This window comes from Ahaetulla prasina, chromosome 2 (genome assembly GCF_028640845.1).
Source record: "Ahaetulla prasina isolate Xishuangbanna chromosome 2, ASM2864084v1, whole genome shotgun sequence".
NCBI classification, from domain to species: Eukaryota; Metazoa; Chordata; class Lepidosauria; order Squamata; family Colubridae; genus Ahaetulla; species Ahaetulla prasina.
In genome coordinates, this window is record NC_080540.1 from 66171951 (window position 1) to 66189086 (window position 17136).

Sequence of the window (17136 nt, forward strand, 5' to 3'; positions counted from 1 at the left end):
TTTTGTTTTAAAGGTTTCACATGGATCATAATCAGTGGTGCCTAAATAAAAAAATGCTGTGCACTTCTTTAAAAACTCTTTATTGACCAGCAATGAAAAGAAAAGTAATGAAAACAGTGCAGTAAAAGATGCAGTAACAATCTTAAGTACAGGTTTCTGCTGTGAATAGGAAAATCAGAATCATGACACGTTGTGTCTCTAGTACAATTTTTTATAAATATTTATGATGTGCCATAATCCAAACCCTGCACAAAATGCCAGATTGAGACCAGCTAATTTAGATTTATCAGTTTCAATGATAAATCTTAAGATTGCAGTCATGGATACCTTTCTGTCTTCATTTTTTTGACCCCCACCCCACCCTCACAGCTGTCCCTAGTTTACCCCATTACTGACATCAAGCAAACAAATCAGTAAGCTGTAAAAATGTTTTGCAAAAATCTGTAACATTTATTGATATTCTATTTTAGAACACTCCTCACTTGTAGTGTCTGAACCAATTGTACTGTTTCAGTAAAAATCAGATTTTATCACACATTAACTATGAAAAACAGCAGAACATTATTTGATTATACTGCATTTTAATATAATTTATTAAAAAATATAATCTATGAAAAATATCTGCTCTTCCTGAAGCAAGCCCTACTTAATTCAGTAATTCATTTCCTGCCAAGAATGTACAGAATCACAGTTGACTCTTATGCAGAAGAAGCAACCCTACTCATACAATTTATAAAGGCAGGAGCTGTAAACCGACATTCTGCAAACTTTTGATCAATTTTCATATCCAAACAAAAGAAAACCTTTCTTGTTAATAATAAAATCCAATTATTTTCACTGAGAATAAAACAGATATCCAAATAAAATTCTTTCCTTTTTGTTCTCTATTTTCTTGCTAGAAAAATTATCTTATTCTTTAGAATCTTATGATTATAATCTTATTAGTAGAAAAATGCAGCATCTGAAATGGTAAAGGAAATGGCTGCTATCCTGTGTCTATAATAGTATATATTATATACTATATATTTAAAGTGTATATATTTAACAAATCAAAATAAAAAAATAAAACACATTAATAACATTATACCTGTAGGTAACTAAAAATGGAATTCAGGTTTGTGCTCACAAATGATAAATTAGAAAAAAAGTTCACTATATTTTGAAAGGAAAAAAATGTAGTATATATAATATTCTGTAAAAGTTTAATTGACTGACTTGGGTTCTTTAAAGATTTTTTAAAAAATTATTGTTTCCTACGTAGAATGATTTTTAAAAAGCTAATGAGAGAATGAGAGGATGATAATGAGAAAAATTGGATATAATCAAAATTTGCTTCTCATCTTGTGCGTAGGATGAGCCTTTCTATTTCTACTTTACAGTTTTAAAGCTAGCAGTGCAGGTCAGAGAAAAAATGCACTGTGGCTTTTGAACTGTGTTGGAAAGATCCATGAAGAGGTATACACTTTAAGGTGCATTCTAGAATGAGTCTTCGACACTGAAGCAGGAAAAATAGGGAAAACCTTGGCATTTCTCTATTCAAGTGTTGACAAGCCATCCTTAATATAAAGAAGATCGACCTATCAAGATTTTGCAGTGAGAAGTAATCCTTATTAAAGCAGAAAATATTCACCATGGATGGTCCATATTGGGAAATTTATTTATTCATTAAATTTATATGCCACCCATCTTGTTATCAAGAGTGACTGGACAAAATGAGTACAGAGAGATATGACATTATGCACAAAAGGAATAAAAAAAGATCCAGCACCATTTTGGGATTCTTTCAGAACGACTGGACCACAAAAGGAATAAGAGAGATACTTTTTATATCCCTGTTCTTCATAAGTGTCAGGGTGAAATGACCCCATTATCTCTGTATTTATTCTGTTTGTAACATGGAAAGTTGGCAGATGTTTAAGACACTCAAAATGGTGTAGCATATGGAAGTAGAAAAGAATTAAGAATAAAATTGCTATTCTGTCACAAATGACAACACACGTGTTTGATTGTTCCCTTCGTTTGATTGTTCCCTTCGTTTATAATAAAGTAGATGGAACTCAAACAAGTACACACACATACAAAAACAACCCCTAGCAATTGTGTGAAATTGCATTTTGGATGCAGCTTGGACTTATGCTCTGTTTTAGTCAGGCAAGAAAATCAAGTACTATATAAAAATAAACTCTCTTAAACAATTGATGAAAAGCTATAATGAACAACAATTCCAGAGGCAAGAAATAAACAAAACTATATCAGAGGTGTCAAACTCAATTTCATTGAGGGCCGCATCAGGGTTGTGTTTGACCTCAAGGGTCCAGGGTAGGCGTGGCCAGGGTGGGCATGGCCAGCTCGACATCACTCATGTTGGGGGTGCCTGTGGTGGCCCAAACACTCTGCCAGCAAAAGCAGGCTCCCAAACTCCATTTTTGACTGTCGTGGCCTCCTGTAACCCTCTGCCAGCAAAAACAGAGCTCGGGACTCAGCAGATGGCTCTCCTGAGCTGTTTTCACTGGCACAACACTGTGGTCCGGTCCTTTGATGTTTCCAGGGCAGCACCGGGTGCAGATCTAAGCACCCCATGGGCTGGATCTGGCCCCCGGCCTTGAGCTTGACACCCCTGATCTATATTATAATGCCTTTATACAAAGTTGTGATGTGTTCACACTGTAAGGTCATGCATCATGCTAGACTATAGTTGCTAGACTATAGTTGAATTAACCATAGTTTATTGAATAACTGGCTGGGTTCACAAAATGTTCTCAGCCATAGACCATGGTTTACAAGTCATAAGGCATGGCTTCACACATCACAGTTGTTCTAAGCAGACTACAGCATCAATGAAATAATACAAAATTGTACAATATATATTTCTACTTAGGAAAAAAAAGGTTGGACACCCACCTCTTTGGAACACTTGGAATGACTATCAGTGACCAGTTGAAGGGAAGTGGTCTTTGCAAAACAAATGTTTGCTTGTCCCAACATTACCATCACTTTCTGCATTGATGGCATTCACTTTCTTCTTATCCATAGCACCCTACCAGATACAATTATTCATATGAAATTATATAAATAATGAACAATTTGGGTTTTATATCTACATAATTCATTGGGATTTGAAAGTCTTGTAGACAAAATTATTTTTAATGCTGAAATGTACATGGGTCTTTCCCTACCTATGTGAAGTCCATGCTTTCATATATAGATGCTGTCATTCTTGGTTCAGCATTTCTGTGAAGGCACGGGGACTGAGTTCCAATAGTCATAAGAAAGTCTCCAGGATTTACACTGCATTTTTTCCTGAAGCAATACTAATAGGTTTATGTGGAAAGTTCAGTGCAAGCATCTTTGGTTGCAACTCCTTACGCTACAAATAAAATTCAGTTTTCCTCCAAATGGCAGCCCATCATTTTTATAAGATTAAGAACGCATATAAAATGGCCTTTCTGGTAAATAATCCAACTCAAAGAAAGACATGCTTGTTGAGTTTCTTCGTCCAAGTGAAACTGGCACAAAATACAGAAACTGTCTTCAGAATTTTAAAGAATGTTGGTCTCTGGCAGGAAAAAATGAAAAACCAGTTAAAAGGATCAAATGCAGCTTGTTTATTTTCATTTAAAATAGACCCTTTAATTCCTTTTCCCCATTTCATCACAGAATATTCAGACCAATTTCTATAGAGAAGGTGACATAAAATAAATCTACAATAAGAGAAGAGAGAGCGCTGTCCCATAGTTGCCTTGTACATACTTAATTCCCAGAATCACTTTTTGATAGAAATGCATGAAGCAATTAAGTTTGGATCTTTCAGCAAAAATTAACTGAAACGATCGGTATTCATAAAGGAGCAAAATGTCATGAATAACAATGGCGGTGTCCATAAGAGAGTTTGGTGCTGATTACTTTTCATATTCCAAACCTTTTTCTATCTCATGAGCAATGTGGCACTTGGTGGACTAAACTATTTCTCCCAGCTGATTCTATAATCTGACTGCATTTTCATTATAATGCTAGAAAGGTAGCATGAGTAAGCTTTGGGTTCATAAACTTCCTTCTTATCTTTTTATACATTAGTCTAATGGCAATAAGAAACTTTGCATTCATTTTCAACTAACTGAGATTTGTTGTTATCTGTACCATTGAACAAACAATGGTTTGCGTTAGTTGTGATCTGGGGAAATTAGCCAATTTCAGTTGATTCCAGCTTATTTGTTAATGTTATCAACCTACCAACTTATCCATCAAAACTCATTTAAAATCAAGATTAAAAAGCAGAAACAGAATAACAGAGTTGGAAGGAACTCTGGAGATCTTCTGAAATAAGATCAATGTTAAGGACCAACTCAGTGTCCTGGTGAGAGAGCTTCTATAATCACTTTGCCATAACCAAGAAGGCCGTTTCCATTTTACGTTCACATGGAACATAAAAAATCTTTTCTGTGTATCTTAATATTTTGCTACCGGTAGACATAAACAGAAAGATATACTTTCTGAAATACTAACTGTAGTTGTTCCACGGTTTTACAATGTGCAATTAAATTAAGTATAATTAATTTAAAATGGAAAAAGAGTTTATTGAACATGAAAAGGAAAATTTTCTGATCTTCATGAGGTGTTTCAAAGGAGAGTAATGCTGTGACTAGGGCACAGATATGAAATAAAACAAATAGTATTACTCCTGAACCCATCTATAACACCTTATACTCTGTAATACATAGAAATGGTGTAGAGTTATAAAAAAGTTTCTCTACAACAGGGGTGTCAAACTCAATTTGAAGGGGGCGTGCCCCTGGTCGAGATGTGCCCACCGGGTTTCCGTGCATTCCATCAGCCGAGGGCCCAGGGTAGGGGTGGTGGGGTGGTGGGGTGGCGGTTATTATTAAAGAGAGTCTAGAGCCGAGGGAGACCACTGTACCTCAGATTGCCGGGTGTGAATCCCTCTTTGTGAGGTGGGGTCATAGATGTCAGATGGGCTTGCTGGTCGCGTACCTGGCTCCTTGCTGCGTGACAGCCGCCCTGCCCGAGCTTCTGGAGGTGCTTGCCGGGGTGGCAGTGGAGACCCCCAGACTTTTAGTCATGGGGGACTTTAACTTGCCATCTGCCGGCCCGTCATCGACAGTAGCTCGGGAGTTCATGGCCTCCATGACAGCCTTGGACCTGACCCAAGTAGTGGATGGCCCTACTCACATCGGGGGAGGCACACTGGACCTGATTTTCATCTCTGGTCAGTGGCTGAAGGATCTGGACTTGAGAGATATAGTCACAGAACCTTTGTCATGGTCAGATCACTCTCTCCTTTGCCTGGACTTTCTGACCGCTACCCAACACCGCAGGGAGACGGAACCACTACGTTGGTACCGTCCCAGGCGCCTGATGGACCCAGAGAGGTTTCGGACGGAGCTTGGGCCATTCCCTGAGGGTCTGGCTCACGGCACGGCAGAGGAACTAGCCGCAGCCTGGGAACGGGCTGCGGCTGGGGCTTTAGACCGTGTCGTGCCTCTGCGGCCTCTGACCCGACGCAGATCCCAACCGCCCTTGGTTCTCCGAGGAGCTGAGGGGATGAAACGCCGGAGAAGACGCCTAGAGAGTTCCTGGAGGTCCAGCCGCTCAGAGGTTGATCGGACACTAGTTAGATCCTATACTAGGACCTACCTACCTAGTGGCACTGAGGGAAGCGAGGCGTTGCTACGCCTCCTCCCTCATTGCGTCGGCAGATAACCGCCCAGCTGCCCTGTTTCGGGTGACCCGCTCCCTCCTTCACCAGGGGGAGGGGATGACCCGTTGCAGGGACGTGCTGAGGAGTTTAACGGTTATCTATACGATAAAATCGTTCAGCTTAGGGACGGCCTGGACCAAAATTGTGGCGATTCGGACGGGGCATCTGAGGGCGGTCTTGGTGATGTTGTTTGGGATGAGTTTGACCCTGTGACTCCCGAGGACATGGACAGGTTGCTGGGTAGATTGAATGCCACCACGTGTTTACTGGACCCGTGCCCCTCCTGGCTGGTGCTGGCCACTCAGGAGGTGACACGAGGCTGGCTCCAGGGGATTACGAGTGCTTCCTTGTTGGAGGGAGTCTTTCCGGCCGCCTTGAAAGAGGCGGTGGTGAGGCCCCTCCTCAAGGAGCCTTCCTGACCCGCTGTTTTAGGTAATTATCGTCCGGTCTCCAACCTTCGCTTCGTGGCGAAGGTTGTAGAGAGTATGGTGGCATATCAGTTTCCCTTGCACCTGGAGGAAACTGTCTATCTGGACCCGTTCCAGTCCGGCTTCCGGCCCGGTTATAGCACGGAGACGGCTTTGGTCGCATTGGTGGATGATCTCTGGAGGGCCAGGGATAGGGGTTGTTCCTCTGCCCTGGTCCTATTAGACCTCTCAGCGACTTTCGATACCATCGACCATGGTATCCTGCTGCGCCGGTTGGAGGGATTGGGAGTGGGAGGCACCGTTTATCGGTGGTTCTCCTCCTATCTCTCCGACCGGTCGCAGACGGTGTTGATGGGGGCAGAGGTCACCGCGCGCCTCACTTGTGGGGCCGCAGGGTCGATTCTTCGCCTTCTGTTCAACATCTATATGAAGCCGCTGGGTGAGATCATCAGTGGCTTCGTGTGAGGTACCAGCTGTACGCTGATGACACCCAGCTGTACTTTTCCACACCGGCCACCCCAATGAAGCTACCAAAGTGCTGTCCCGGTGTTTGGAAGCCGTACGGGCCTGGATGGGGAGAAACAGGCTCAAGCTCAATCCCTCCAAGACGGAGTGGCTGTGGATGCCGGCATCCCGGTACAGTCAGCTGAGTCCGCGACTGACTGTCGGGAGCGAGTCATTGGCCCTGATGGAGAGGGTACGCAATTTGGGCGTTCTCCTGGATGAACGGCTGTCTTTTGAAGACCACTTGACGGCCGTCTCCAGGAGAGCTTTCCACCAGGTTCGCCTGGTGCGCCAGTTGCGCCCCTTTCTAGACCGGGATGCCTTGTGCACAGTCACTCACGCCTTGTGACGCCTCGCCTGACTACTGCAATGCTCTCTACATGGGGCTCCCCTTGAGGGGCATCCGGAGGCTACAGTTAGTCCAGAATGCAGCTGCGTGGGTGATAGAGGGAGCCCCTCGTGGCTCCCGAGTGACACCTATCCTGCGCAGGCTGCACTGGCTACCTGTGGCCTTCCGGGTGCGCTTCAAGGTGTTGGTGAACGTCTTTAAAGCGCTCCATGGCATAGGGCCGGGTTACTTACGGGACCGCCTGCTGCTACCGAATACCTCTCACCGACCCGTGCGCTCTCACAGACAGGGACTCCTCAGGGTGCCGTCGGCGCGACAGTGTCGTCTGGCGACGCCCAGGGGAAGGGCCTTCTCTGTGGGGGCTCCCGCCCTCTGGAACGAACTCCCCCCAGGACTCCGTCAACTTCCGGACCTCCGAACCTTTCGCCGTGAGCTTAAAACTCACTTATTTATCTGCGCTGGACTGGGTTAGTGTTTTAAGTTTATGGGTTTTTAATGGGTTTTATTTCTAAATTTTAATTCTGGCCAATTTAATAAGTCTTTTAATAGTATTTTAATTGTATTTATAGTTTATTATGTATTTTTACCTGGCTGTGAACCGCCCTGAGTCCTTCGGGAGAAGGGCGGTATACAAATTTAAATAAATAAATAAATAAATAAATAAAATAAATAAATTTCATTGACGGCCACATCTGGATTGTGTTTGACCTCAGGTGGGGCATGGCCAGGAGGCATGGCCAGCTCAACATCACTTGTTGAGGCTCTGTTTTCGGCTGTGATGGCCGCCTGCAGTTTTCTGCCAGCAAAAACTGAGCTCGGGGAGGTGGCCCTCCTAAGCTCCATTTTTGCTGGCAGAGGCACCGCAGGCTGGTGCTTTATGTTTCCAGGGCGGCCCCAAGGGCCAGATCTAAGCACACCGCAGGCCGGATTCGACCCATGGGCTTTGAATTTGACACCCCTGCTCTACAAGAAGAAACAGACTTTTTCCAGACTTTTATGATACTCTATTCTAAACTGGAGCTTACCTTTCTATGCCTTCTGTACTGGGGGAGACGGCTTCTGAACTCCAAAAGCAGTGATAAATATATTGACAACTACTATAATAAACACCAGTCCAGTGGCAAGGTTATTGAGAAAGTTCAGCTTGGCGTGCTTTGCAGGATTATTAAGGTCATATTTAACTAGAAGGAAAGAACAGTGAAAGAGATTATATTCACACAAATGAACAATTACTTTTGGAAATGAAGAGGTCAGCATGAGGAAGTAACATTTCAAATTTGCATGCCAAAGAGATTTCTGTATAATTAAAAAGATGTACAAGAAATTATTACAGGAGTATAAGGATCCTTTTTAAGATTAAAAAAAAAAAGTGGATTTCTGCTGATTGAAATAAAATACAACAAACACTAAATTCAGTAGTCATAAGAAATGCCATTAAGTGAACTGCATTTATCAATCAGAGCAATATCTTTATACAACTGAAAAACAGTATTGCAAATATGTATACTTCATTATTTTCCTGTCCAGGAGTGGAAAACGCTTTGGCAGCCCTCTAATCCAAAACTTTCTTTTCACTCCTTCCTACTCAGACTTATTCAAAGAAGGATAAAGAAAAGCTGCCAGGATGTCTGCAAGCAATATACACTTAAAGAACAAATCAATCACACCCTCAAAGCCAACATCTTGAATTCTTTGGCCATATATACTGCTGACAACCCTGAAATAAATTGATTTGTTTTAAAGGACCAAACCTCCCTCCAATTATTTTCTGGTTTCAGAAATGAACTTCTTTGTGGATACTCAAGGAATCAATGTACTATCACCAAGTCCTTTACTCAACTGTATTTTCCTGGGACTATGGTGCCATGGAGCAAACCCAGAAAACGGTGAAGCTTCTCAAGAAGGTGCCAATAGGTAAGATGAGTTCCCACCCATCCACCTACTCCAAGCAACTTTCCCACTTCAGATGTGAATCCCAAATCCCAGGACTCTGCAGACTTTCAGAGCCACAAGACAATGTCTTGGTTTCCCTCCTTCTGAAGAGTGTTATTTCTCCCCCTCTTTTGATGGTTTGCTATGCTGTTATAATAGGGTGTACTTTGTTATTAATATTATTGCTATAATAGTATGTTTAGAATTTCTGCCTCTATTCAATGAATATTCCACATTTTAATTTGGTTGCTTATTAAAATGTATTTGATTTTAAAAAGAACATTTACAGGAAATACGGACGAGAATCCCCATAATTAATCTAGTTCTAACTCAAGCTGGGGATTTCTTTTCTTTGTTCCATTAAGCAACAGACTTCTCAGCTAGCCTTGAGAGTCAAAAGTACATTTTATATAATAACAATCGCAAGTAGGGCCACTTTGGGGTAAAGTACGAATTCTGTTCATACCTTGCCCCGTGGATCCTAGCCATGACACTTTCTTCCTGTTTGAAACCACAAGAACTGAAAAGTGGAAGTGAGCTTCATGAAATTCAGAAGCATAAGCATAAGAGAATTGCCACTCTTACACAATGCAATTTCCAGGAGCCAGCACTGCAGTTAGATTAACACATTCAGGTATTTTCCCAGGGTGAATTCTTTGGAAAGGAATATCAACCAGTTGCAGTCAGAGGCTTTCAAATCAAGAGACTCATCCGGTTTCAGAGCTGATATGTAGCTATTTCACCATAGCAATGGAAACGTGGATTTTTTTTTAAAAAAAATACAAGTATCTGTATGAACAAACCCAAGTTCTAAGATTTCAGAGGGAATAACAAATATGCTGTATAAAGCTGAACTTGAAAGTGTTCTTATATATGGGGAAGTTTTAAGCTTTTTATTAGAGCAATTCCTCTCATTTTGTATAGATTAAACTATTACTTTCCCCCCTTTCATTTCAAAAAGAAAGCTCTTGCAATTATTATAGGATTTTCTGCAGATAAAATCTATAGCAGGGGCACCTAGGGGGAATTAAAAAATTCAAGTTAATGATAATATCCTATCCCTTATTTTTACATCTGTCACAATGCACATAAAAACGGGGCAGGTCTTTGATATCACTGGCACAGCTGCCATCCTAAATGTTTTTGACACACCCACACATACCCAAAGGCTCCTGATTTATAGTGTGTCCAAGAGGTAACTTTCCACACAGTCTGAACTCAAATGGCAAATCTTTCGTTTGTGCTGTTCCGTGTCTTTCCTTAAATATTAATCTGGGAAAGAAGCTGTGACATTTTCAAGTGGGCTAAAGTTCACTTGATCTCATGAAGACAGCAAAGAAAATCAGTTTCCTGTCCTCCTCCTGGTTTCTCTCAGCCTGTAAAATAGGGGAGCTGAGAGGTATACACTGTTCCCAGCCTTCACAATCTAAAAGGCAGAAGAAAATAGGGGGGAGAAACATGTAATCCAACTGCAAAAACATGGACTTGGAACATGATCAAAGGAAGAAACTGTGGACGGAGGAACAAAAGAGGCAGAAAAAAAAACCACTCTGGTAGTTAAGATGACAGCTTCCTTCCTCCTCTTTTTACCCTACAATTTACAAGACTATTGACAAGCCAGTGTCTTCTAAACAAAGTAACCAAAGGAAAAAAAGCAAAAGAAAAAGCTACCACTGTATATTGGAGCCCTTTCAACATGATAATGCAGAACAATCAATGCAAGACACATCATTCATATTTTCTTCCTATTGCTGTCAATTGTATCAATCTCCCACGCTCATCCTGCCTTCCTACCAGGAATCTATCACCATTGAGAGAGCCTGTTAGGGCACAATTTTTCATTCCTACACAACCCCTTCTCTTCCCAATATTTATAAAGTATTCCAAATTCCAAATTTAAGGTTTTGGTCACTACCTTTAAAGCGCTCCATGGCTTAGGGCCTGGGTACTTACGGGACCGCCTGCTATTACCTCATGCCTCCCACCGACCCGTACGCTCTCACAGAGAGGGACTTCTCAGGGTGCCGTCCGCCAAGCAATGTCGGCTGGCGGCCCCCAGGGGAAGATCCTTCTCTGTGGGGGCTCCCACCCTCTGGAACAAACTTCCCCCGGGTTTACGCCAAATACCTGACCTTCGGACCTTCCGCCGTGAATTGAAAACACATCTATTTATTCGCGCGGGACTGGCTTAAATTTTATTGGTTTTAAATTTTCTATTATTAATTTTAAGGGGTTTTTTAGTTTTATATATTTTAAAGTTTTTAGGCCAACTATATAATAAGTTTTTTAATCTGTATTTTAATTGTATATTGTACCGTTTGTTTTACCTTGGCTGTACACCGCCCTGAGTCCTTCGGGAGAAGGGCAGTAAAAAAATCGAATAAATTATTATTATTATTATTATTATTATTATTATTATTATTATTATTATTATTATTATTATTATTCATCTTTCACAGAATACATTAGTATAAATAAAGAATATTTCTCGTAAAAATTAAAACAGCCATGTCTTCCAAAACTCTCTTTTTGATATCTAAGTGTGGATATGTGGCACAGAGATATGCATTCATATCTGGGTGGAGTTATTTGTGACAATGAGGGAATTTAACACTTTCTACATCAAAGAAGGCACAGGAACTAACAAGCTAGAAACCTCCAGAGGATATTTCCACATACAGATGATGCACTAAGGAAGAAATTGGACTATATGACTGCTGAGACACGTTCTGTGACAATGTTAGACCACAAAAAATAAATAATAATAATAATAATAACCCAAACAGTGGGATATAATGATAAAAAGTATGAAGATAATTATGTAGCGGAGAATGAAATATATAAGGCAGGCAAAGGAGGGTTAGTCTTAATTATCTTCAGAATGGTAATCTTTTAAAATACTTTACATCTCACATAGTCTACATCGTAATAGAACTATCAATAGGCAGGCAACTATAGATTCAAACTGAATTGGTGCACAAGATTTTAGATAAAATGTGAGCATCGTTCAACCAACTGGAAACTAATCCCAGTACTATTTGATCTATGAAGTTATCTTTAAAGTTTAAAACAGTCACATTTCATTCTGAAAGTGAAATATTTAAATAAAGAGAAGGTTGGCAAAAAAGAAGTTGAAAGAATAAGACCAGAGAGCTTTCTTTCAAAGATACATTGAGGTTACTCAGAGCCAGAATAACACAAGCTCATTTATGCTGAAAAGGCAATGCCTAAAGGGTTGAAGAAAGGACAACTGAGATGAGGTACTAGATACACTGAGAATCAGAAACCATACAAATAATGAGATTTCAAAAATTCCTTCTAAAGAGTCCTAAAACAACTGAAATATGATATTGACGTTCTTTCATCATAAATATATAACAAGTTAAGACTGTTTTCTATAACAGAGTAGAAATATATCACTTTATTTACTAGGCAATTGGCCAATATAACATCAACTTTTAAAGTGTTCCTGATCTTTTATTTTTATTTTAACAGCAGTTTCATCACCTAGTCTGGTGGCACAAGTATTGCAGTATAAGTGCAGTATTGTAGGCTAACTCTGCACACAGCCTAAAGTATGATCCTGATGGGACTCAAGATCGAAAAAAGTCAGTGAAAGAGAAAATATGTGTTTATTAAAATATGTATGGGATTAATAAAAAAAAATATCTTCCAGTAACTGATGTCTAGATTTTCCTTCAATTTAAGACACATAGTTTATACCCTGAAAAGTATGAGTTGGAGAGGACAATCACCTTTATGTTCTTCTTGTGGTCTCCCATTAGTATCTGGTTAGCTCATTTGGGACAAGATTGCTGAATCTGAAAGGCCTTTAGACCGATTCAGGAAGATATTTTGCACACGTTCTTGAGTTATTTCTGTTGGCATATAAACTATATCTTTATTACCACCTGCTTCCAGCACTGGATGACTACGTTTCATTTCCTAATACAATACTATTTAATATATACCGGCAAAGAAAACTATGTATGCATGCAGCAAATGACAGTGTACTTAAAATACTTGTTACAATCTTCTGGTAGAAAACAAGTATAATTCACTTTGTACATTGGGTTAAAAATGTTATTCTTAAATTTCTATGCAATTCCTGAGCTAAAAACTACTTCTTGGAGACAAAAGTATCTATAATCTTCTACCAAATGTATAATTTACCAGAGCAAATGAATGATAATCTATAATGCCTGAAAAAAAGAGGTTATGTTTTAGCCTGCAATCCCATAGAGCTGATGATTATATTACAATTCCAGCCTCAGAGTGACCACTTAACCAAACGCAGAAAAATGTTTTCCCTTGAATAGAGAGTTCTCTTCTGGGGTTCTCTTCCCACTTGGCACAGAATGCCCCTAGACCAATTATCTATAATATTGGAGAATAGAAAGAGCTGTGTTGAGGTATGGATCAACAGAAGCTGTGAATATTCCTTAGTAATAGCTCTAAAACAACATTTCATCTATGTTGGCCTATCAAGGAATAATTCTCTTCCGTTCAAGTCTCGATGGTGCAGTGGTTAAAATGCAGTATTGCAGATTAATTCTGCCCATGGTCTGGAGTTTGATACTGATAGGCTTGTGATTGACTCAGCTTTCCATCCTTCTGAGGTCAGTAAAATGAGGATCCAAACTGTTAGTGGCAATATAGTGACAATGTAAACTGCTCAGAGTGCTGTAAAGTACTATGGAGTGGTATATAAGTCTAAGTGCTATTGCTATTCAAACCAATAAAACTGAGGTGGAAGGAAAAACCCTATATTCTTGATGTAGTCCCTCTATCTGTCATGAGCCTTTTAAATTTCTGAAATGATGGTTATGTTTATGCCTCTCCCTCTATTTTTAATTAATAATTCCATCATATGGGAAAGTTTACAAATAAAGTAAAAATATCACTCATGCATACCGAACTCTCAAAATGGGGATGAGAAATCCTACAAGAAATCTGAGAAAATATTGGGAGATATTTTCTCTCCCATGAGAAACGTTGTATTATTTTCCTGAAAATTAAAGATTATGAAATTCATTGTTTATGATACCAAAAAATCTTTGACACAAGGCCTTTATGTACTTACTTATTACTATTGGGCAATTACTCACACAAAATGATTTCACAGAATTACATAATTATGACTATACATACAATACTTCTTTATGTAAGAATCTACTCATTCCTCCTTTTATATACTAAAAATAAGCAGTACAATGTATTATTTTTTTGAAAAGGATTACCATTTCCTAGAGATTAGTGTGATCAAAACCCTACCAGCCTTTGGCAAATTGCTGAAGACCTGGATGAGCTTCAGGACATTGGGAACAGCAGGTTGGATCGCCCGTGAGACAAGATCTTATAATATTGTAGCATGCTTGTTGGGTTTGTTCTTGGTAACCACAGTAGGGTGGTTTTTTTTAATGTTTTGTTGATATTACTTTTTGCATGATTTTTAATGTGTTGTTAGCCACCCAGATTCACATCTGCGAGATGGTGAGTCACATAAATCAGGGGTGTCCAAACTACGGCCCGCGGGCCAACTGTGGCCCGCAGGTCAGTTTTTATTGGCCTGCAGCAAATTCTGAAAATATAATTGAATATGGCCCGCACATGGCGCTTGAGCTCAACTCTGTTGCACTTCTCAACCAGCCCCAGTACTAGAAACTCAGCGGCCGCCTGGGGCTGCCGCCTTCACCATTCTGCCCAGCTTCCCAGGTGGGGCGGCCTGGTACAATAGAAGGTTGCGCAACGTCTCGGGTAAAATATGTAATAAAAATCGTAGAGGGCTCCTGTTTCTGTACGTGACTCTTCCGTCCCGGCGCAGGGCTGTTGCAAAGAGGGTTGGGGCAGTTCAGCCGCCGAGCGGCAGGGGGAGCTCGCGCAGCAACGGAAAGGTGGCGCCTGCATAGCTGCGCCGCCAAAATGGGCGACTCTGAGGATGAATTTCGGCGGCGGGATCCGGCGGGGCGGTGGCGGGGGGCAGCGGCGAGCGGGATAGGCACAGGCGCTGCTTCTGCCGCCGCCCCGTCCCCCGTCCCCCCGGAACGCGGACTGAAGCGAGGCGGTGCCCTTCGGCCGCCCGGGAGGAAGAGGCGGCGGGAGGCGGACGGAGAGCCGCTGGTGGTTCCGGCCAAGTCCCGCTCGGAGGCCGGGCCAGGCGGGAGGCGGCCCAGGGCTGGTGAGTCAGGCGGGAGGGGGGGAGTGGGGGGAAGAGGCTGAGGGGATCGCCGCCTGGGAGCCTTTTGGAGGCCCCGGCCGCGCCCCGCATGCCCCCGCTGCCCGCCAGCCGCTGGAAAGGGGCCCCGGCTAATGCGAGGCCGGGCTGGCTGTGGGAGCTGAGCTCGTTGACGGGCACCCCGGCCGTAGCTCCTTGGGAGGCCGATCAGGTGCGTGGCTGCGGCGAAGCGTCGGGCTCTTCTCCGGGGTCCTCCGTTCCCCTTGGGGGCAGCTGAGCCGTCGCTCTTTTGCGGCGTTTCTGTCCCTGGAGCATCCCGAGGCCGAGTTCGCCTTCAATCCAAAGGACAGCATCACTGCTCCCACTGAGAGCAATGTTCTTCACATTATAGGTGAGTTAGAAATACACACAGTAACCATGTGTCAATATGTCACCTCTTGTGTGTGGCCCGGGCTTTTGCTTATTTTTCTGTATTTGGTCCTCACCAAAAAAACTTTGGACACCCCTGATATAAATGATATTATTTTCAAAAGACAAGGAGGTATTCATTGCCAACTTTGCTCTTATTAATAACTAGGTTTTCTGTCTTCAAAAGCAAATTCCTAGGCAAGTCTGGTCAATGGTTCTGCCTCCATCCTATGAGCTTCACTGGATGCCCATAAGTCAGGATGATCACCTATAAAAGTGAACCTGATTCATCTGTATAGATCTTCCATTGATAAGCCATCTGATTGTCTGGCAGTAAAGGATTCAGACTCATGGGGTAGGCATGATACTCTTCCTTTTAGCTCTTTGGGAATTAAGAATAGAACAATGTGAAATGCACAGATGAGGTGAGGGGCCATGTCCCTACACTTCACCTCCATAGTGGTGGTAGGGAAAACCTAGCTGCGTTCATGTGTGTGGAGAGTGGAAGCTGGCCCTGGCCAGACACAAGGCATCATGACACAAAGCAAGGTGTGACCGGTGGAGGAGCCTAGAAGAGCTAGCAAGCCGAGTGCCATTAACTAATTGGTGTAAAGCTAGTTTGCCCCTTGCGGTTTACCAACGATAGGCAAGCAAGTGCCAAATGAGATGAACTAGCAATTTATCTCAAGAGGAACCTGGACTTTCTAGTTTTTCTTTGAAGACATTTCATTTCTCATCCTGAAGAAGTTTCTTGGATGAGAAGGGAAACGTCTTCAAAGAAAAAACAAGTCCTGTTGCCTCTTGAAAAAACACCTTTGGGACAACCATGACCTGGATGACTGAGAATCTCTGTAGAACTATAAATCTAGGCTATCAGGACTGCATTGTATTTAGCATGTATAGATTTCCCATACGCTAAATAAATAACCTCCACAGTTTTATACCCACACGGAAAGTAACCACCTAAACAAGTTTAATAAAAATATTTTTTAAAAAAATTTGAGCATATAAAAAGGAAGTTGGCTAATAAAACACTTTTTAAAAAACATTTCGCTATTAAAATGGAAACAGTACCATAAACAGTTATGCTGTGGCACAAAATAAGCAATGATTTAGGTTGTCATACATACCAAGGAATATTAGGAGCACGCCAACTACAATCTGAAGTGCGAGTGAGATGCTGATGAGAACGATCAGTGGAGCATAGAATCCGAAAGAGGGTCCTTGCTCCATCACAGCTTTCAGCTGGGATGCATTGGCCATGAGCAAAGCAATATCCAACATGCTTTCGGCTGCACTCTTCTTATTGGCATAATGGTTTATGTTAATTTGCCTATTTGTCCGTAGCCAGTGTCTCCGACCCTGAAAGGCAAAAAACATTTCAAAGGATTCAGATAGCATTATAAACATGATTGGGGTGGGAAAATTAATAACTGGTTCAAAGTAGTTACCGGTACATGTTTGTTTGAAATTGTAACAACTCTCCACAGGGACTGAAGGCAAAAATGGAACAGTTCAGATTAAGGAGATATAGCATTGACCACTGCACATTTAAGGTATTATATTGTTATACCTTAAAACAAGGGTCCCCAACCATGGACCAGGACCAGTCCTCAGCCTGTTT

General features: G+C 41.7%; 1 protein-coding gene across 1 annotated transcript; it reads right to left on the reverse strand.

The window, feature by feature from the left end:
- Positions 1-64: 64 nt before the first annotated feature.
- On the reverse strand, positions 65-17109 carry LOC131190495 (ninjurin-1-like). Its single transcript, XM_058167823.1, has 4 exons — positions 17086-17109; positions 16643-16874; positions 8023-8178; positions 65-3556 (listed from the first exon to the last, which is right to left on the reverse strand). The coding sequence occupies exons 1-3, from the start codon at positions 17107-17109 to the stop codon at positions 8027-8029; spliced, it is 408 nt and encodes a 135-aa protein (XP_058023806.1). The 3' UTR covers positions 65-3556; positions 8023-8026.
- Positions 17110-17136: the final 27 nt, after the last annotated feature.